Here is a 20,153-nt window from a genome sequence, read left to right as displayed (position 1 = left end):
CCCGGGGGTAACAAAGAAAACGCGTTTTTTTTTTGTTCATAATTGGCATTATCCATCAACGTAATTTCTATCAAGAGCCACAAAATCATTCCAGCGCCGCTGTAACATTTCAACTGTACCACTTTTGTAGAAATATTTATTTTTTGTCTTAAAATAGGCATGTCACCAGTTGCTGTCCCCTCAGATAACGATGATTTTAATCCCGGATCCATATTTCATCCATTGTCACATATCGACGCAAATATTCCGATTTGTTACGTTTAAACATGGCCAAACACTACTCAGAATCAACATGTTCTTGTTTTTGGTTAATAATGAGCGGCATCCATTTTGAACAGGGCTTTCTCATAGTCAAATGCTCATGCTAACTCATGCAACTTCACTTTTCGATTATTCAAAACAATTTTGTGTTTTTTTTTATGTTTTTTCACCATAGCCCACCAAACCACTGGTGTCTACGACCATGTTAGAAGTCAGCAAACCAACGGTTGTTTCTGATGGAGCGGAATCCTTATAACACTTTTCAAGGCATTGCTTCGTTTGAACGGTATTTTTCTCATCAAGAAGCAGTGTAAAATTAAAACACGAAATTATGTTTGATCCATTGTTTTGAAAGTAACAAAAGTAGTATCATTCTTATTACAATAACTCACAAACTTATGAGTAGAATATCATGAAATGTTTTTAAAAGGTTTGAGCTTTCTTTTAAAGATTAGTACTAACTGAAAAAGCGATGAATGCAATAAAACTAGCGCCGTCTATGTGTTAGGCCCGAGACTTTTTAACCCTTGTGTTAACGTTGAATAAATATGTTATTTGCATATTCAAATGAACCAGGTTTATATATGAAAGTCAAATCATTTAGTTTGAAAATATATTTATTATTTATTTTTCAGAAGTTTATAAATAATTTTGGCTTAGTATATAACTCTATAGTTATAAATTATATAGCAATATTATATATTTAAAACTAATGAACTTTTATAGGCTATCACAGAAAATACTACTAAGTTATATATATCCAACATATTTCTGTTAGATTTAGAATATACCAGAGGTTGATATAAGGCAACATCCTTTTTGTTGCTCATCCATCCCACCACTTTTTCGTACTTGTTTGCCTGCTTCAACCACTCTAATAGTGGCTCGAAATATTCCAATAATGGTTCTGCTGTTAATTTGTCTGATTTTCCCCTGGTCAACATTTTAACCACGTCTTGCCAATGGCGAGCTTTTCCCACCTTCAGAATGTCACTACGGTTTCAATAACTATAATTATACTGAAATATAAAATAACTGAATTATAAGTACATCAGAACTCTTCCTGCTTCTCTCGATCTATAGATATCGCAAGTATGCAAGGGACCAGTATGACCAGCAGCTGTACACATGGCTTTGTGAATTTGGAACTCTAGCAATAAAGCGATGTAATATTTTACGTAGGGAATATCAGCAGGGATATGCCTCTTTGCTGCCGCATCAAAGTGACTTTCGAAACGCGGTATCGGTGGAACCACTCCCTGATATCTTAATCTGAGTTTCCACCATTCCGAGTTCATTTTGGTCACGCCTTGTTGAAATATTTGATATCTCCACTATTAAAATATCGGAACAAATTGTGTTATTCGTCAATTATTTCTCATTAGCTATTTGTATGTGTTTTACCTGGTCGACGACATATGCAAATGGTGCATATGCAACTTTTCTAAGGGCCATCAGCATCAAAAAATTGATATTGTTCTCATAAATATCAGTCCTGTTTCTTGATAGTCCCATTCTGTAGAAATGAGTCGGATTAAACACAGAGAGTATGACTGCATTAGCTACACCTTCATGAAAACCTACAAAATATTGTATTCTCAGTGAGAGTATAGGGCATAGTTGAATACTAAATTATTGGGAAAGAAAATTACATTTTTTTTTTAAACATTTCATAAAAAGACAATGATCTTAACTGGTTGATGCTGTATTTGAAATAAATATGTACATACCTGGATTAGCTCCATCTCTATAAACAAAAGGCTGATCTGCGTAGTACAAATAATATTGGATATGAGCCATTTCATGGTGAGTTGCTATAAGATTCTTCATATCTACTTCAGTGCATTGTTTAATCCTAAGGTTAAATATAATCAAAAGTTTATTTTATTGTTATTATTAAAATACATCCGTTTTCAATTATAATGACAGTTTAAAGTATAATAGATCAATTGAAAAGTCCCCGGCCTACTATAGTAAAACACATTTTTTGACAAAATTAGTTTTTTTTTATTCAACATAATTCCCTACAAGGGTGATACACTGATTATAGCAACTGATATTGTAGCACGATTTGTCCTTTGCTTCAAAATAGGCCTCAATTTCGGCGATCACCTCTTCATTCGACGAAAATTTCTTCCCAGCGAGCATTCTTTTGAGATCTGGGAAGAGGAAACAGTCGCTGGGGGCCAGATCTGGAGAATACGGTGGACGAGGAAGCAATTCGAAACCCAACTCATGGATTTTGCCATCGTTTTCACTGACTTGTGACACGGTGCATTGTCTTGGTGAAGCAGCACTTTCTTTTTCGTGAAATACGGTCGTTTTTCGGCGATTTCGTCCTTCAAACGGTCCAATAACGCTATGTAATAGTCGCTGTTGATGGTCATTCCTTTTTGAAGGTAGTCAATGAAAATTATTCCATGCGCATCCCAAAATACAGACGACATAACCTTGCCAGTCGACTGTTGCATTTTCTCACGCTTTGGAGCGGGTTCATCGTGTGCAGTCCACTCGGATAACTGTCGATTGGACTTCGGAGTGAAATGATGGAGCCATGTTTCATCCATTGTCACATATCGATGCAAAAACTCGGGTTTATTACGCTTGATCATCTTCAAACACTGCTCCGAATCATCAACTCGTCATAGTTTTTGGTAAAAAGTGAGCTCGCGCGGCACCCACTTTGCACGGAGCTTTCTCATACCCAAATATTCGTGAATTATATGATGTACACGTTCAATTGATATCTTTAAAGTGTCTACTATTTCATTCAATTTCAATTAAGGGTCATTCGAAATCATTTTATGGATTTTTTAAATGTTTTCGTCGATAACAACCTCTTTTGGGCGTCCACTGTGTTCACCGTCTTCGGTGCTAATTTCGCCATGTCTAAACTTAGCATACCAATCCTTGATGGTTAATTTTCCTGGGGCAGTGTCCGAAAACTCGGCATCATGCCAAGTTTTTACTTCAACTGTATTTTTTCCCTTCAAAAAGCAATACTTTATCAACACGCGAAATTCCTGTTTATAGATTTTTTCACAATAACTTGTTGCTTCACTCAAAATGCTATAATTCAAAAACTAATGATCCGACAGCTGTCAAATTTGTACACGCATCTTTTGAAGGTTAGGGCTAACTTGAAAACATATAGATTTAATTCTAGTAGCGCCATCTATGTGCGAGGCCGGGGACTTTTCAATTGACCTGTTATTTTATTATGAAATTGCTTATTAATTAGTTAATATTAAGAGTCTAAAAATTAGTTGAAACGAATAAAACTCACTACCAAAATTACTTATATGTTTGATGAAAGTATTGATGAAGTACTGCCAAATTAAGGCATTTGTAGCGTGCTATAGTTTGATGAGAAGACATATTCTCAACAATACTTTTCAACGCCTGTGGGAACTGAACAATGAGTGAAGCATGGCCAAAAGTAGGGATTGTATCGAAAGAAAGAAGTAATGATAGTTTGGTGGGCTGTATGTCCTTTATTGCATATACAGTTTCTATCACGTGTTCAAGCCACTGATGAACAAAACACGCCAAATATGTTTTTGAGACATGTATTTCCCTCGCATTCACCATATCATTATTTTATATATAAAAAGGGTATCATACAGTAATGAATTATGTTAAAAACACTTACCTGTAATCCATTTTATTGCAAAAATCCCACGCACTTGCAGTACACTGAACTTTTCGGGAGTTTGGTTTTTCTATCATTGAATAGCGCCAGAATTCTGGAGGCATTGGTTTTAATCCCAATGATGTATAGAATTCTTCTGCCATTTGAAAAACCCTGAAATATAATTCGAACATATTAATGAAGTGTATTTTTTGGTTTATTTATTTTTACCGTAGAGGTGTAAAGCCTTGTCTTAACAACTCGGTTGTTACGTCCACTGTTCCATGGCCGGAATAGGGAATAACCAAGTCGTATATGTTGCCCCATTCTTGGCCCCATAGATCTCCCAGAATATGAGCTGGTAAAGGTCCGTCTGTCCGAATTATCTCTGATCCATATTTCGCGTACAACTTTGACCTGACATACGTAAACAGTTCTTTGTATAACGGCATTATTTGGTGTATAGTTTGAGCCAAATTATCCTCGAACTCAGCGGATTCGTAGGTGAACTGCATCGCTTCACTGGCATCTTGGAAGCCTAGGGCCGCGAATTACTAATATAGTCTATTCAAAATTACAGTGAACTCATGTCATCAAGATGTTTAATGTATTGTCCGCCGTAATTTGTAAATTCGTTTTAGTTTAGACAATATTTTCCTTCTACTTTCATTCTAGTTAAAAAGAGACACAATGTTGATAAGTTTGAACATGTAATCGAACCAGCCTGCAAAAGTCGTACGGCTGTCAAACGTCTGCCCAATTCTTCAAAATATCAAATATAATAACTACAAATTATAAACTGGCAAACGTTGTTTCAACGCTTTGCTTGGTTTGATATATTTAAAATCTCTGCTTATTATTACGCTTATTAAAAATGCCGAAGCCAGACAGAACAGATTGAGTCTCTAATCAGTTACTTCGAACAGGAACGAGATAATGTAGGCCTCCTCTTGCCAGTAAAATTCATTAGAGAGGTAAGCACTGTTAAATATTAATTTGCTGCGGCTTATATTGCAAATATTTTTTAGCGTGTTGTAGCTGAACTGAATATTAGTATGGACTAATATAACCTTGGATTCGCCGACAAAAACCGTTCTCATACGCAGCGGGTGACGAATCAAGATCAGCTTGATGTTAGCTTTATCAGAGATCGTTTATATGAAATGTATAAAAACAGTGAGTGGTTTTTTCAATATAAACATAATTCAATACAGTTATTTCAGAGGAAGTTAGTTTGAAAAGTATAAGAAATATAAAGCTTAGACATATGCAGCTCTTTGAGGAGAACATCCTTTCATACACTGTTGAGTAATATAGGATTTAAATGGCGTAAAGAACGAAGAGGTCTAATAGAACTATCAGACGCTGTTTTTAAAAAATACAATTTTTAAAAGCATATTATAAAATCAAGGAAAAATTATTATTTCAATCTGTGTATTTAGTTGAGACATGGATATTTCAGAATGGGGCCAATATACCCAATGGTCACTCATGGCAAGATTATAATAAAAATAGTGATAAGACAGTAAAAGTTGATGGAAAAAGGTAAACGTTCGAATAGTAATTGATTAGCCTATTAGTACTATAACATTTATTAATAATTGATTACAAATATATTATTCTTCAGTCGGGAAACATGAATGGTTAATAACATCTTCGGTTTGGATGAACTCAATCAAACACATTGAAGAAGAAATTGACAAATAATGGAATCGCGTTAATCACTTGAATGAAACTTTCTGAATATAGGATTATGATTAAATGCTGATAACTTCCAAGACAGGGTGATGAGGTAACAACTAAAGGTGAGTATATAATTAATACGCGATAACTGTAGAAAATCTTATTGTAGAGTGTGAAAGATTTATGTGCATAGATACGTGTGTAATTATTCAGAATATACATGTGCATTTGCTTAAAATATGTGAGCATAGAAAGAATACTAACTGCTTTGCAGATATGGCAAATGCACAACGGAGAATAGTGATTAAATCTAGTTTTACCAATAAGGATGCATACAGGTACTAACAGAACAAACTAAAGCGAAGTAAAATGATTTCAAAATGACTTGGTTGACAAGGAAACACTGTATCAAAGGAAACAAACGTAAAAGGTAAATATGCTCTCTAATGAAAGTAAACTATATTAGTTGGAAAATTGTTAATTAGATGAATTAGGCCTCCAGGGGATACTCCTACATAAAAAAACGCGCCTAAAACTCTAACTCATAGGTGGTATGGAAGAATTTAATGTATAATAAAAAAAACAACCTGAACATACAAACTATTATATCTGTATAATTAATTAAGTCCTTCGATAATATATGCATTAGATTTACTATAATAGTATTTTTGTTTAATTATTTTTAGATTTTAGATTTTGTTGTTGTATCTCAAACCCAAAATGAATTAAAACTCAGAGTTGATTGCGACGTTTTGCCGTCATCAATTTAGATGAGGTGAGTTCACTGTTTTATTGAACGGACCATATATTGACATTTGTAATATATTAAAACTTACCATTAATTCGGGCAGCTTGATTGGCAACTTCCACGTACCTCATGAATTTGTTCTTCATCACTGGGCCGGACTTATCATGCCATTCCTTCCACACGTGTAATAGTTCTAGATTGTCATGTGAATCCGCCATTATTTTTACCGCGTCGTTCTGTTCCAAATCACAATATATCGATACACTTTCGTTGAAATCCGTCACGTATGGACATATCCTCACGTGAGCATATAAATCTTTCATTTCCGATATCAGATGATAAATCTAAGAAAGGAACGCACGAATGACGGTTTATTTTAAGTAAATTGGTACTACCTCGTTATATTTATCATCAGAAAGAGCGGCCCTGTTGTTCATAGTTAACATTCTTATCTGTCTTCGTGCTATTGGATCTGATATTTTTGCCCAGTCGAATTCGGCGGCTTTCTTCCAAGTTATCTTATCAAATTTTGCCTGATCAAAGGAACAGATTCATTCAAAACTAAGGTAAGATTAAGTATAGTATATTTTACTTGTAAGGTTTGTTCCTCGATCATTCTTCTCTTGTTGTAATCGGTCATATTAGTGGAGTAAGCCCACTGAGCAGAACTAACCCTGAAGCACATATTTGCCGCCTCAATATCGTATTCATTGAGGAACCGCAAGGCATCATCTAGGTTAGTATTGAATCCCTATTTGTAGAAAATTCCAGAAAAAAATATTAGTTGTGACAATATCACTACAATCAAGACGATGGTTGATGACTGTTCTAAAGGATACTACGAAAATGAAAAAAAACTAATCTATAGTTGAGAAAATGGCTTTATTTTTCTCAACTTAGTTTAACAGTACACTTATTCTAATAATTCTCAAATTTATGGAGACCAGACTTCTAACATTTTGAAGTCTAAGAGTGAAGTAGAATATTGAAAAAATTGTTACTTTAATTCCATTCCACTTCTTTTTTCACGAGTGTTTGCATCCAATTGGTTTAAAATATTATAAAGGATCTATATATTTGTATTTACGACGCTCTATATCTATAGATTGTACATGTGTATATATGTTTATATATAATTTCTAAAATATGATCATATTACAAACAAAATTAACAGAGCATTTCAGTGCAACATTTACTTTCTCTCAAGCAAGCAAAATGAATATTTCTGCGTTAGAAATAAAAAAAGATAACAGTCTCTAAACGACGGATTTCACAAAACGTTCTTCAAGATTGTAATCATTTCAGAACAAAAATATATAAAGAAGTCGATAAGCAAAAATGCGCATCGTACTAATTAATAGCTTGCTGTAACATACTGTTCCTTAATCGTTTTTCGTAAATAGTAAGTAAACACTGAAGAAATTTGAATAACGCACAGCCTGACCCAGAAACATTGGAGCGTAACATCAAGTCGCGGAAGGATTGACGAAAGACCGGACATAGTGCTTTAATTTCGAGTAAAAACGAGAGTAAACTATCTATATATATATATATATACGCATAGTTTATAAATATTGTGTTAAACCAAATTTAATATTAATTTTAATAATTATTTCCCATTGTTCTATTATTGTCGAATATTAATGTTACATAATCATTAGTATATCAAACATTTATTTATTTCCTTTCCCGAAACATATTAGAGATCATTTAAGAATATTCACATACAAATACATTTTTAATAGAAATATATTTTTTTGTTTTCGATCCTTCAACCAAAATATTTCCTGTACACTCTTTAACAATTGTCTAACCAATTTCACACCCATTAGCTTAGTGATCGTTTAATATCCTGTCATCTTCAGCAATTTTGTTTATTGTTATAATTTTTCGAAAGAAAAATAAACTGTGCTGTTCATTGTTAAATTATATGTCACTATATAATTAACTGTTAGTTAATGAACTCTATCCTTAATGATACTGTTGTAAGCTATATGACAGTCTACAAATAGTTATCCGTTAATTATTAAATTTAATTAGTAGTAAAGGTTTGCATATGTTGCTGTGAAATGTGTAAATTAAAACTAATCATAGAAATAACAGTCTTTGTGTTAATTAATTATAAAAGTTATATAATAATTTGCTGAAATTAAGATAGCATGTCAAATCAGTTATAAAAAGAATAAATCAATTATAGCAATAAATATATTTTTTAAATTATAATTGCATTTTAAAATATCTTCAATCGTCAATTATAGTATAATATTTAATTAATTTTAAAATTTAATTTTATAATTTATTATATTAATTATAAAACTTTGTAATATGTATCACATATCCATTAATGTGTTAAAATAATAAAATGAAATTTAAAATAAAACCGTTAAAAATTTTTACTTACCCCATTGAATCGCTCATTGTCATTTGCCCTTATAATAATAAAAACACAAAAATAAATGAAACATTTAAAGCCTCTCGCTACCGTTTCCATATTTAAGTATCCGAAAAAATAGGGAAAAAGAAGTTAGATGAGGAGCGCGTGCCGTTTGGTACGACAACCGAACATCTTCAAAAAAATTACAATAATAAACCGTATGTCAGATGAGACGGTTTTGCTAAAAGTTAAGGCGTGTTCAAACCTCTGGCGTGACAAATGATTTTTCAGTTAGGTGCAACCCCCGAACCGTGACCTGTGTCATACGCTCTAAAATCTTCGAAAAGAAAGCTGAACAACTTGACGATTGTCGTTTCAGTTATTGCATATGCCATATAGTTAAAATTCATTACATCCACTTTAACCATTTACCTAAATGCCATTATTATATGTACATACATATTAATATACACGTGACATTATAACATATTTCTGTAAAAACCCCTTATAGTATTTTGTCCAAAACAATTTAAAGGGACGAAATAGGTATAATTAAGTACAACTTAGAGTTACTTATAATATAAAAAAATGGAAAAAAGGAAAACTTGCTCTTTTGAACCAGGGGGTGCGAACATTTATTTAAGTGATTTAAAAACATTATCAATTTTATATTATTTGATGGTTGATATATAAAGTAAATTATGTATATTATTTATTCTAATAATTTGCGGAAATACAAAAACCATTTTGAAAAGCAATTTATCATAATCTATATAATAACTATAATTTTCCACTATTCTAACAAAAATAATTATATTCGACCTTAATTAGTCAATTTATAATTATAGATAAGTATATATAATATTTGTTGTCTTTTTATAAAACATACTCTTGAACATTTCAGAATAATTTTCATTATTTAAAATATATAGAAGTATTTATAACAATATCTATAATAACAATTTTTAACAATATCTATGGGTAGAAGTGAAATAGATAATAGAGAGTACGTCTTTGATTATGCAACAAGTTAATTTTCATTGGGATTTATCAATTATTTTCCTAACTATTTCATATATACTAAAATTTATCATCTATCTTTCTTTTATTCGACGAGCACAAGCTACCCAACTCTTTTTAGTGTGGTGTTTTTCTTGGAAATGACTAAAATATCCTAAACTGTCAACCTATCTGTCAAATCAAAACAATATGGCTGTAGTAAGCAATAATAATAATGAACAGTAAAATCTTCAATTAATTTAATATTATTCCGCAAAAACGTGCTATTGACTGGTAATTTAATGCATTTTTGAAGTGATTACGATGAATGGAATGTTACCGTCATTCAACCCGCCCGTAGTTAAGCGGTTGCTTGGTTGGAAAAAAGGCTCAGATGATGACAAATGGTGTGAGAGGGCCGTCAAATCCCTGGTAAAGAAACTGAAAAAGTCAGGTGCTTTGGAGGAATTGGAACGAGCGATCTCTTCGCAAAATCACAACACGAAGTGCGTGACGGTGCCAAGGTAATGTTTTCTTTTGTGCTTCTGAAACATTAAAGATGCGAAGTTTAAGGTCATATTATTTATGGATTGCGTATCCCCCCGCACCGCACTCGGTCTGGCTTGTGACCTACCCTAAATGTCTGGAAAATACCTCTGCGACATAGACTTTACTTTTTTTTGTTAACTATTTGTGTTTACATGCCAAAATTTAACCCAATATCTTTTCAAACGCGGTGAAATTTGCTTAGGTGTTATTGATGTTATAAAGCTGATGAGTGAGTAACTTCTGTTTTAATGCTCCACATTATAGCCTTAATAATTAATAATTATCATAAAATATCATCTACCATATAAGCTCTGGAAAAATATTTTAAAAAATAACGAAATTGAAGCCATCAAATTTTAGATAAAAAATCCTTTTGAATTAAAAAGTTCTTTGGAGCATTCTTTTCAATCCTAAGTCATTTCAATTTCCCTATTCATAACATATGTACATTTCTCCTAGAAAAAAATTAACTGATTGGTTTTAAAGGATAGGAATTTAAAAAAATTAATGTAAACACAATAATTTTCTACTGAAAATATTTAAGAACAATTTTGTTATATATTCAATTTTTACACAATTTATATGTGATGTAAACTGTGCTCTTGTCCTTAGACATATATGCTATATATTTTATTATATTTAATTTTCTGTGTAGGCTTATACATTTTTTAATTTATTATAGAGCTAGAGCAAATGCTGAAATTGGAAATATACAACAGCAAAGAAAAGGACTTCCTCATGTTATATATTGTCGCTTATGGAGATGGCCTGAGCTACAATCGCATCATGAATTGAGGGCTTTAGAGCACTGTGAATATGCCTATTCACAGAGGCGAGATGAAGTATGTGTAAATCCTTATCATTATACAAGAATAGAAAGCCCAGGTTGGTTGAAATATCATTCACATGCATATATGTACTCACTTATATTTTTCAGCACTACCTGCGATATTAGTACCTCGACACATACTGGGTGATGAGAACAATATATTTCCACATTCATTAGAAGACCTAAGTACCTCTGTACCCGAAAACACCTCATTTCCACACAACACAAATAACTTGGGGTAAAATTAAATACATAGTGTTGAGTAATCCATCACGAGGCAATTTTTTGTAGCCTTATGCAAAACACAGCTGGTTATATGGATACTGTAGGTATTTGTCCAAATGGTACACCTTCCAGTATGGAATCCCCTTTGAGTATTGCTCCACCAACAGAAACACCTCCACCTGGCTATATGTCTGAAGATGGTGATCCTATCGATCCAAATGATAATATGAGTATGTGGTTTTAAAATCATGTTAACAAATGAAAAGCTATTATCAGCCTTTCCATTAACCAATAAACCCTAGGCATTTCATTATGCATTTCTGGATGAAATGTTAGGGTTTGAAAATGCACTTTGTAAGCATGATGTGTGCCACAGTGGCTAACAATGAACAAATTTAAAAAAAAACATTACAATGCAGTTGCCCCTGTTTTGAAAAGAACTTTCTAGGAATATCAAGATAATTTAATCTCCCACGCAACTTAAAAGCCATCGCCTAAATCATCTGTGAATGAAAGTAAGAATTGTTGCAACATCTAGCTTATTCATTTCACATAGCTTACTCTAAGAAGTTAAAAAAGTAAAAGTTATTGTATTTGTAAATATACATTTTCAGCAATTTTTTTTTTATCAAACGGCAGACAGAGCAATAGCATATATTTACACTTAGACTGTGAATTCAGTTTCAAGATCATTGACGTGTTTGATCCTTTTAAATTATTCTACTATTTACTGAAGGTATTTTTAATTTTATTTAAAATTGGTGGATTGTTTGAAAAGGGGAACTGCGCGTCTAAAGAAGCGCATTTTCATGAACAAGTCAATGTGAGCTGCATAATCTCTCACAATAGCAGTCTCTAGTGTGATAATTGGTCCAACAATCTATTCTATAGGGCCCGAGACACAGATGGCGTTTTTTACCGCGTCATGTTTATCAATGTGGAAATGACTATAGTTTCTTTTCCGCCTAATCTGTTAATGCAAAAAAACGTTTCGAGCGTAAGGACATCAACCTGCGAGAAATAATATGTAATTAGTTCCTGGTTGCTTACGTTATCTTATTAAACGTGTCATTATTGGTACAAGTATTTTACAAGTGATGATTTATATGTTGGTTGGTGATTGACCGTGCATTGAATAGCCTTAAAAGTTTGAAGATGTGGAATTTCAAACTCTGTCGAATAAAAACTCGACGCAAACGCGACAAAAACTTGTCGTTCATGATGTGGTAATGATAATCACCTAAACATCTATTTCCAGGCTAGATTTTCCTTGAACACGCCCTAGATCAACATATAAACAACTCATTCACACACCTGTCTATCTCAACTAGAGAACTATTTGTGGAAAGTCGGACATTATTTATTCTGAAAACAGGATACCAAACAAACATCCCTTTAATTCAGATTCTCCTATTTACCTTATGCATTTAAGGGGGCCGCTTTATTACAAACGCCTAAAAGCGATTTACACCAAGACCTTGTTAGGAAAAGCCAGTTACTTGGCAAAGAAACAGTCAAGTCCTGTATGGCAGCAGATTAGTCAGAACAAGGCTCGACCTCGTGTAACTCGAATTTTGAACTTGGAATGGCAATTTCTTCCGTATGCGGTATATTCACCCGAATTGGTGGAGATTCACCATTCAGATTAGTTTTACTTGATATAGCTGGCCTTAGTAGATAAACAACAGTTCGAAACCCTGTAGATGTGTGTAAATTCGTCGATGATCTTGTCGCCTCGAAGCCAAGGTTATTTATATGTTACCAGAAATAGTTGATATTTCCAGGATTAAGTTCTCAGTAGTCTGTTTTGTTGTAAATTAAATCACCTAGTATATTCTATAAGAAAAATGGACGGAACAAGAAACTTTCAAAATTAGTACACGTTTCTTATTATGTAATAATGTGTTATTAACATGTGATTATTAATAAAATGTTATTAATAGGTTTAGCAAGAATAACTCCAAGTCCACCTGTTGACGCGCAACCGGTAATGTACTGTGAACCAGCTTTTTGGTGTAGTATAAGTTACTATGAATTAAACACCAGAGTTGGCGAGACATTTCATGCGAGTCAACCTTCAATAACAGTTGACGGTTTTACAGATCCCAGTAATTCAGAGAGGTATGTCGTATTTCAATTTTTAAAAAACATTGTTGATATGCCTATTAAGATCCATTCTCTTGCCGCAGATTTTGCTTGGGATTACTGTCAAATGTCAACAGAAATGCAGTGGTCGAACAAACAAGGCGGCATATAGGAAAAGGTGTGAGACTGTATTATATCGGCGGGGAAGTATTTGCGGAGTGCTTAAGCGATTCCAGCATTTTTGTTCAATCTCCCAATTGTAACCAAAGATATGGTTGGCATCCGGCTACAGTTTGTAAAATACCTCCTGGTAAGAACAAGTTTTTGTATATAAATCTTATGAATATCATAATGCTTATGTTTTTAGGTTGTAATTTGAAGATATTCAACAACCAAGAATTTGCTGCTCTACTCTCACAATCGGTTAGTCAAGGATTTGAGGCCGTTTATCAGTTAACAAGAATGTGCACTATCAGAATGTCCTTTGTAAAAGGTTGGGGTGCAGAATATAGGTAACTATTTTGTATGCACTTCACTTGAGGATGGTTAAATATCTATAAATATTATATATTCTAGGCGACAAACCGTTACGTCCACCCCTTGTTGGATAGAATTACATTTGAATGGACCCTTACAATGGTTAGATAGAGTTCTAACCCAGATGGGCTCACCCAGGTTACCGTGCAGCTCTGTGTCTTAAAGTACATACACATTAAACCTCAAATACAAAAATATACTAGATTACACTTTGGTATCTCTGTGACAATGCCGCTAAAATGTTTAACGACTTGATGATGACGAGATAAATGAATTGTACAATAGAGTGAGAGAGGAAGAAATATATATTCAAAATATTTATAACTTTGTGAAGTTGGTTGAATGTAAAATATTTTATCTTCAAAATTATTTTTCTGGATATGGCAGTTATATAATTAATATTAGTTCTGTTGATCAGATCAACCTTGTCGTTTAAGTGTTGTAAAAAGTATAGTATCCTTTATTTCAAGTGTTATTTTTTAAATCAATTTAAGATTCCCTATAGTTGGTACTAGTTTAGATGTAACAATTTAAAAATCGCTGGAAATTACCAGATTGGATTAATGATGGATTAACCAGTACCTTGCATATCTTTGATTGAGTCGATATATGAAAGGCGAAGAAGCTCAAATATATATCATGGGAGAAAATGATTACAATTATAGTGGATTGTTGCATAATATCCGGGTTTAATCTTTTTCTAGTTTTATTTGAATTGCATCTGTTTTCTAAATACTGGGGTGTATAGGTTTTAGTATCACTGTTACAGCAGTTTTTTATGATTATACATTATATACAAATCATACTATATGTTTGTTTTGTGAAGTGATATTTGTTTCTTTAAGTAAATCTACTTTCAGTTACATCTTTATACTAGTTTATAAGACATTTTTATTTCAGTACTGTATACATGTCTGTATATTTTATTTTAACTATATTTATAGTTCTTTTTTGTTGTTGCTACTGCAAGTTAGCGATTAAGTATTTGAAATCTTCAAACCTTTTTAAAGTCTTAAGTTAGTAAGCGCAAAGTTGCACACAGCAGACAGATTGGGTTTTTTTTATCAAAATTGTATACTATATACAAATTGTAGATTTTTTCCTTCTGCATAATCCTGGGAGGAAATATCCGATAGTAATGTTTCGTACTCCGTACTTCACGTAATTTAAAATACAATTTTCATCCGTAGCACATACGGATTTTAATATAAAAGTAACCAATTAAAATGATAATAATATAAAGATGCATACGAGTGCGCGCGTACCTTTAATAGCAGATAAATGAATGGATATTATTTTATGGTCTGCTTGATTTTAGAGGTTTGTAGATTATGTACATGATGTGCGTCGGTATAAATTTTGATTTTTAACTCTCACAATTTAACTTAGTTTGGATAATGGTTTGAAAAATATGGTGCTAAATTATATTACCGTGTTCATCATAATGGATGGCAAAATGTTAGGACTATTGACGTTGGGACAAAGTTTATCATCTGTTGGAGCCTTGTAGTAGCAACAAGTTGTTTGTTGAGCTTATTTGCGATCGTTATTCAATGTTAATAATCTGAAATTTTAGAGACTTACCCGCTATTGTATACTTGTGAAAAAGACCTAAGATATTAATTATTTTATATTTTATTACACTATTATAAAAAGAGACAAGACAAAAAATGATAGGAACGCTAGTTTACGAACATACGTTAAATTTTTCGTGTAAGTTTGGTACTATTACCAAGTAAATAATACTGTTAATTTCGATCTATGCGTAGTTTAGTTGCATGATATAATGTTTCAGTATTTGATCTAGAGCCATTTTATTGTGGCACAATAGTAGATGATCAATAAAATTTCCACTCTATTATGCATTACCTTTACGTGATAATTAATAAATTATACTAAATTTCAAAAAAAAAATTAAATATGTGTATCATTTTGCAAAGTAATAAAATAAAATATTAAATAAAACATAATCGTTTGGAACATTTATTGAGTGGACTTTATTTTGTTTATTGTATAGAAGTAGTGTTAAAAAAGCAACTACCAAACTATATGTATTTTATTTTTCATGAAATATATAACCTTTGATTTATTATTGATTCTCAATTAAAACCAATTCATCCCATTGTTCCCTTAAATAACTGTTTAATCACTTAAAATGTAAACTTTCTATTTAAGTTTTTCTAAAAAAATTATTCAGTTGAAGGCATTTTAGCGCCTAATTTGAATTACCCGCCGAAAGGATTTTCATACAGATTTAGCTTCAAGTTATAACCTTTTTTTTTGTAATTTTCTATTTAATAGTCCTATTTAAATATATTAGTATTTGCATACCCATTAATATGTACTTATATAAAAAAATTAAAAGCGTAAATAGTGTAATTTTCTAAAGATTTTTTTTTGCGTAATGTTTCTAAATTTTTTTCCCCACGTCTTGTCAATATTTGGCGGTATTTCGGAATTGGCGGTTAAACCATTCCGTTGTAGTACATTTGTAATACGTTCGTTAGGGACACGTTCAACATTCTATCGTAACTGTAGCAAAATGCCTTCGGTTAATGGACCTCAACTGTTCATCAAATATACTAAAATACATCCTGACGCATTTCCACCTACGAAGGGATCAATAAAAGCTGCCGGTTATGACTTAAAAAGCGCTGAAGATGTGACTGTACCAGCCCGAGGTAAAGCCCTTATTGATACAGGTATTAAAATTGAACTTCCCGAAGGTTGTTACGGAAGAATAGCCCCAAGATCTGGTTTAGCAGTCAAAAATTTTATCGATGTTGGCGGTAAGATTTTCATTGTAATTTTTATGATTATTTCATTCTAATAATTATTTTATATTTCTCAGCTGGAGTTGTCGATGAAGATTATCGCGGGGTCATTAAAGTGGTTCTTTTCAACCATTCTGATTTAGATTTCGAAGTCAAAAAGGGTGATAGAATTGCCCAGTTAATATGTGAAAGGATATTTTACCCAGACTTAGTAGAAGTTGAGGTACTTACTTTGTTATCAATGTCTTTTTAGAAACAAAATTAATTTTATGGCTTTCAGGAACTTTCTGATACTAATCGAGGTGAAGGTGGATTCGGTTCAACTGGTACCAATTAAACAATTTTATTGAGTGATAACTACAGAATATATCTCATCCCTACAAGTTTTTCATATAATTTTAAGTAATTCCTCTTACTATTAGTTTTAAGTTTTTTTATGTATAATGTCCATTTTTTACATTTAAATAAATAGGTTAAACTATATATATGCGAAGTATTTTCTTATTAAAATATGTATATATATTTATGAGTCCTGCTACAGTACTTTCAACATTTAATTGAGATATAAATTAACTCTGTCAGTAAATCCGCAAAATAAATATTATAATGGTAGTCGTTAGTTTACACTATGAAGTTATAAGCTAGATACTATAAAATTAAACAAGTTTTATCATTTTTATCATACTTTTTAACTTTTTTATTTTGTTTTATTATATTAAAATACTTTGTAAAAAGGTAAGCTTAACCTAATTTTCCCTTATATACAATAATTACAAATTTAAATTTGTAAGGTTAGAATAAATAAAAACGACTGACATGCGAAAATGGCGGATGAGGTGCATCTCGCACAATCCGCCCAAGCTGGCGAAGATACCATTTTTGGTAAGATTTTAAGAAAAGAGATACCTTGCAAGTTTATTTACGAAGATGACCAAGTAAGATTATCATATCATTATGAATTATAGCATGAATGCGCCTGATCTTTTAGTGTGTAGCTTTCGACGATGTCAACCCTCAAGCACCGGTTCATTTCCTGGTAATTCCACGAAAACCTATTTCCCAATTATCCAAAGTAGAAGATGCTGATGCTCCACTACTAGGTCATCTACTAGTGGTTGCAAAGAAAATTGCTGCACAACGAGGTTTAAACAAGGGCTTCCGAATTGTAATAAATGATGGCCCTGTTGGAGCACAGTCGGTTTATCATATTCATATTCACGTCTTATCTGGCCGACAAATGCAGTGGCCTCCAGGTTAAAATTGTTATTACATAGCCCTATTAAAGTTCTACAGAAATAAAGAATTTAGCAATTGACATGGTTATTATTGTTTATTAATAGATGTTTTGCATCTAACACTATATGTTTTTACCTTATTATTATTATTTATCTTACACTGTTTGTTGTAAAACGCAATAGTACTTCGTTTTAATAATGGTGTATAAAATAAAAAAATGTAGATTGTGGGAATATTTGAATTAGAGCTATAAATAATGAAGTAATATATGGATTACTTTTCATAGTTTATGAAGTTAAATCTAATAAAGTTACAAGAAATATTTGTTAAGTATTTATGTTAAATGTTTTTTGGGATATTTCCTTTAATAAATTGTTTTAGAAACGGTATTAAGCAAAAATAAAACATATTTAAAAGTTTAATCGAGTGAAAAGCTATTTTGGAAAAGATACTTGTGTATTATATGACATGAGGCTTAAATAAAGTATATTTCGTGCAAGTTATCCTAGAGTAAGTTAATATTTTAAGAAAACATACTAATTATTACTGATAGTTGACTGTATTTGCTTCAAAGCCAAGAATGTGGCTAGTTTGAATCACAGTTGATTTTTATCATTGTTTAAACAAATCAAATAAGTTTTTAATAAGAAGTTTAATTATTTAATATAGAAAGTTTGCACTAAATGTTTAATCCATTTTTTTAAAGGTAGAAATAAATAAAACTACTAAAATACATTTATAAGTAAATATAATTAATATAAATATCTTACACTCAAGTACATAATCCCTAGTTCTAAATGTTGCAAAACTTTTTGCTCAGAACTAGCCTACCAAACACATTTAAGTTTTAAATAGATTTTCTTGCAATAATTACTCAGCTTACATAAATTACGATCGTGATTAGCTTAGAGAATTTAGAAGTTGAGCTCTTTGCTTTTTTCTGGGATTTTTACAAATTCTATAATACAAATTCAGACCCACTTACACAACAAATTTAAAGCGAACATGCGTCAAATTCAGTTGACTAAATGCATGTTTCGTTTCTCTTGCAAACGCGGGTTTGAAAGTCACATTCGAACTAATACAAGCGTACTTATCCTAAATAAATACTTTTTAAATAAAACATTGAAAAAAATACATCAACATATCAAAAATACAAAATCATCTTCCATAAAATCACAAACTAACAATTAAGTCTATAAAAGTGATGTTTCTTTTAAAAAAATATTCATCTGCGAGAAACATGTAATAAAATAGTAATCATTAATTAATACATTAGCAGTAATGTATCACACAATGAAAATACCTGTATCCATTTTTTTTCTGATTTATTTAAAATGGGAGAAAGGTGCATAGAGCAACCATGTCGTTGATTTTGTAATACTTAACGGCAAAAACAATATTGTAAATATATTTATTAGTTGAAGACATGAATGCTCTTCACGATTTAAAACTAGTAGCTCTTCAAATCTAATTTTCGATTAATATTCATTATCTAGCCAAGCACCACAACAATATACAATTTTATACAAAATAACTTATTACTTTTTCTCATTTGTAACCTTATCAATCGATGTACGACGCTTGGCATTTGTTGCTATTTGTACAGTGTGCACACATAATGAAAATAGATTTTTTTTCCAGAATTATTGGCACTAAACACTCTTATCTGTTAAAGTCATTTAAAAAGGGACGCAAATCTGTTTTTGCTTTTACAGTAACCCACCTCATCGACTTCAAAAGTTAATCACTGAGAAAAAGTAGTCCCTAGGTGTATATTCTTTTGGGCCTGTGGTCGACTAAGTCTTAGAAGTCTTGTATAAATTCAATAAACCTCAACTGTTCGAGCTACACAGTTCGTTCCATCTGGATTCGAAAAATTGCCTCATACAGTGACCGGCTTTTCCAACCGGACTATCATCTTCGTTAAACGTCTCGCAATTATTAAATATCTGTCTTACATCGGCGCAGAAATCTTCTCTTGATTTATACCTACAAATTGTTTATGTTCATCGTTTTTATTAGAAACAGATGTTAAGTTTCTCTTCACCGTACAATCATCATCTGAGCTTTACAAATTATGTTGCTTTACTATCGGTTTTATATGGTAATCAATTACACGGAAAATATAGGAAGCTTGAATTAATACATTAATTATTTTATTCATTCAAATATGCAATTTAAGACGAACATTCATCTAAGAATTACGAGCATACGCGTTG

General features: G+C 31.9%; 5 protein-coding genes and 1 long non-coding RNA gene across 16 annotated transcripts in view; 4 read left to right on the top strand and 2 right to left on the bottom strand.

Annotated features, from left to right (window-relative positions):
* Window positions 1-860: 860 nt before the first annotated feature.
* Window positions 861-8,940, bottom strand: LOC143201459 (angiotensin-converting enzyme). Its single transcript, XM_076412554.1, has 10 exons — window positions 8,725-8,940; window positions 6,916-7,074; window positions 6,719-6,856; window positions 6,412-6,667; window positions 4,124-4,430; window positions 3,914-4,066; window positions 1,992-2,116; window positions 1,666-1,841; window positions 1,312-1,595; window positions 861-1,254 (listed from the first exon to the last, which is right to left on the bottom strand). Exons 1-10 carry the CDS (start codon window positions 8,812-8,814, stop codon window positions 957-959), a joined length of 1,986 nt encoding a protein of 661 aa, XP_076268669.1. The 5' UTR covers window positions 8,815-8,940; the 3' UTR covers window positions 861-956.
* On the top strand, window positions 5,871-6,235 carry LOC143201485 (uncharacterized). Its single transcript, XR_013006961.1, has 2 exons — window positions 5,871-6,005; window positions 6,061-6,235. It is a non-coding gene; the product is annotated as an uncharacterized LOC143201485 (long non-coding RNA).
* Window positions 8,941-9,878: 938 nt separating the features above from the next.
* Window positions 9,879-16,010, top strand: Smox (Smad on X). The gene is made up of 8 exons (XM_076412560.1): window positions 9,879-10,220; window positions 10,928-11,130; window positions 11,183-11,312; window positions 11,366-11,529; window positions 13,243-13,420; window positions 13,489-13,694; window positions 13,752-13,896; window positions 13,961-16,010. The coding sequence occupies exons 1-8, from the start codon at window positions 10,021-10,023 to the stop codon at window positions 14,082-14,084; spliced, it is 1,350 nt and encodes a 449-aa protein (XP_076268675.1). The 5' UTR covers window positions 9,879-10,020; the 3' UTR covers window positions 14,085-16,010.
* A 275-nt stretch (window positions 16,011-16,285) lies between these two features.
* Window positions 16,286-17,178, top strand: dUTPase (Deoxyuridine triphosphatase). Its single transcript, XM_076412584.1, has 3 exons — window positions 16,286-16,710; window positions 16,773-16,918; window positions 16,976-17,178. Exons 1-3 carry the CDS (start codon window positions 16,326-16,328, stop codon window positions 17,030-17,032), a joined length of 588 nt encoding a protein of 195 aa, XP_076268699.1. The 5' UTR covers window positions 16,286-16,325; the 3' UTR covers window positions 17,033-17,178.
* A 152-nt stretch (window positions 17,179-17,330) lies between these two features.
* Window positions 17,331-18,010, top strand: HINT1 (histidine triad nucleotide binding protein 1). Of its 2 annotated transcripts, none has more exons than XM_076412588.1 (3): window positions 17,331-17,430; window positions 17,487-17,630; window positions 17,684-18,010. In XM_076412588.1, the coding sequence occupies exons 2-3, from the start codon at window positions 17,520-17,522 to the stop codon at window positions 17,951-17,953; spliced, it is 381 nt and encodes a 126-aa protein (XP_076268703.1). In that variant the 5' UTR covers window positions 17,331-17,430; window positions 17,487-17,519; the 3' UTR covers window positions 17,954-18,010. The 2 variants fall into 2 exon arrangements, with proteins under 2 accessions (XP_076268703.1, XP_076268705.1); XM_076412590.1 differs by having other exon boundaries at window positions 17,345-17,430; window positions 17,492-17,630.
* Window positions 18,011-18,662: 652 nt separating this feature from the next.
* The window catches only part of tou (bromodomain adjacent to zinc finger domain 2B toutatis), a 115,350-nt gene continuing 113,859 nt past the window's right edge, over window positions 18,663-20,153 (bottom strand). For all 10 annotated transcript variants that reach the window (XM_076412526.1, XM_076412531.1, XM_076412530.1 and 7 more), the window contains one exon: window positions 18,663-19,923. In XM_076412526.1, coding sequence (XP_076268641.1) covers window positions 19,767-19,923 — 157 coding nt within the window. In that variant the 3' untranslated portion in view covers window positions 18,663-19,766. The remainder of the gene's footprint in view (window positions 19,924-20,153) is intronic.

Source organism: Rhynchophorus ferrugineus, unplaced genomic scaffold, assembly GCF_030347505.1.
Source record: "Rhynchophorus ferrugineus isolate W39M unplaced genomic scaffold, kcgeb_rfMv2 rfM8, whole genome shotgun sequence".
In the NCBI taxonomy this organism is placed as follows: Eukaryota; Metazoa; Arthropoda; class Insecta; order Coleoptera; family Curculionidae; genus Rhynchophorus; species Rhynchophorus ferrugineus.
This window is presented reverse-complemented; position numbering and strand designations above follow the sequence as displayed.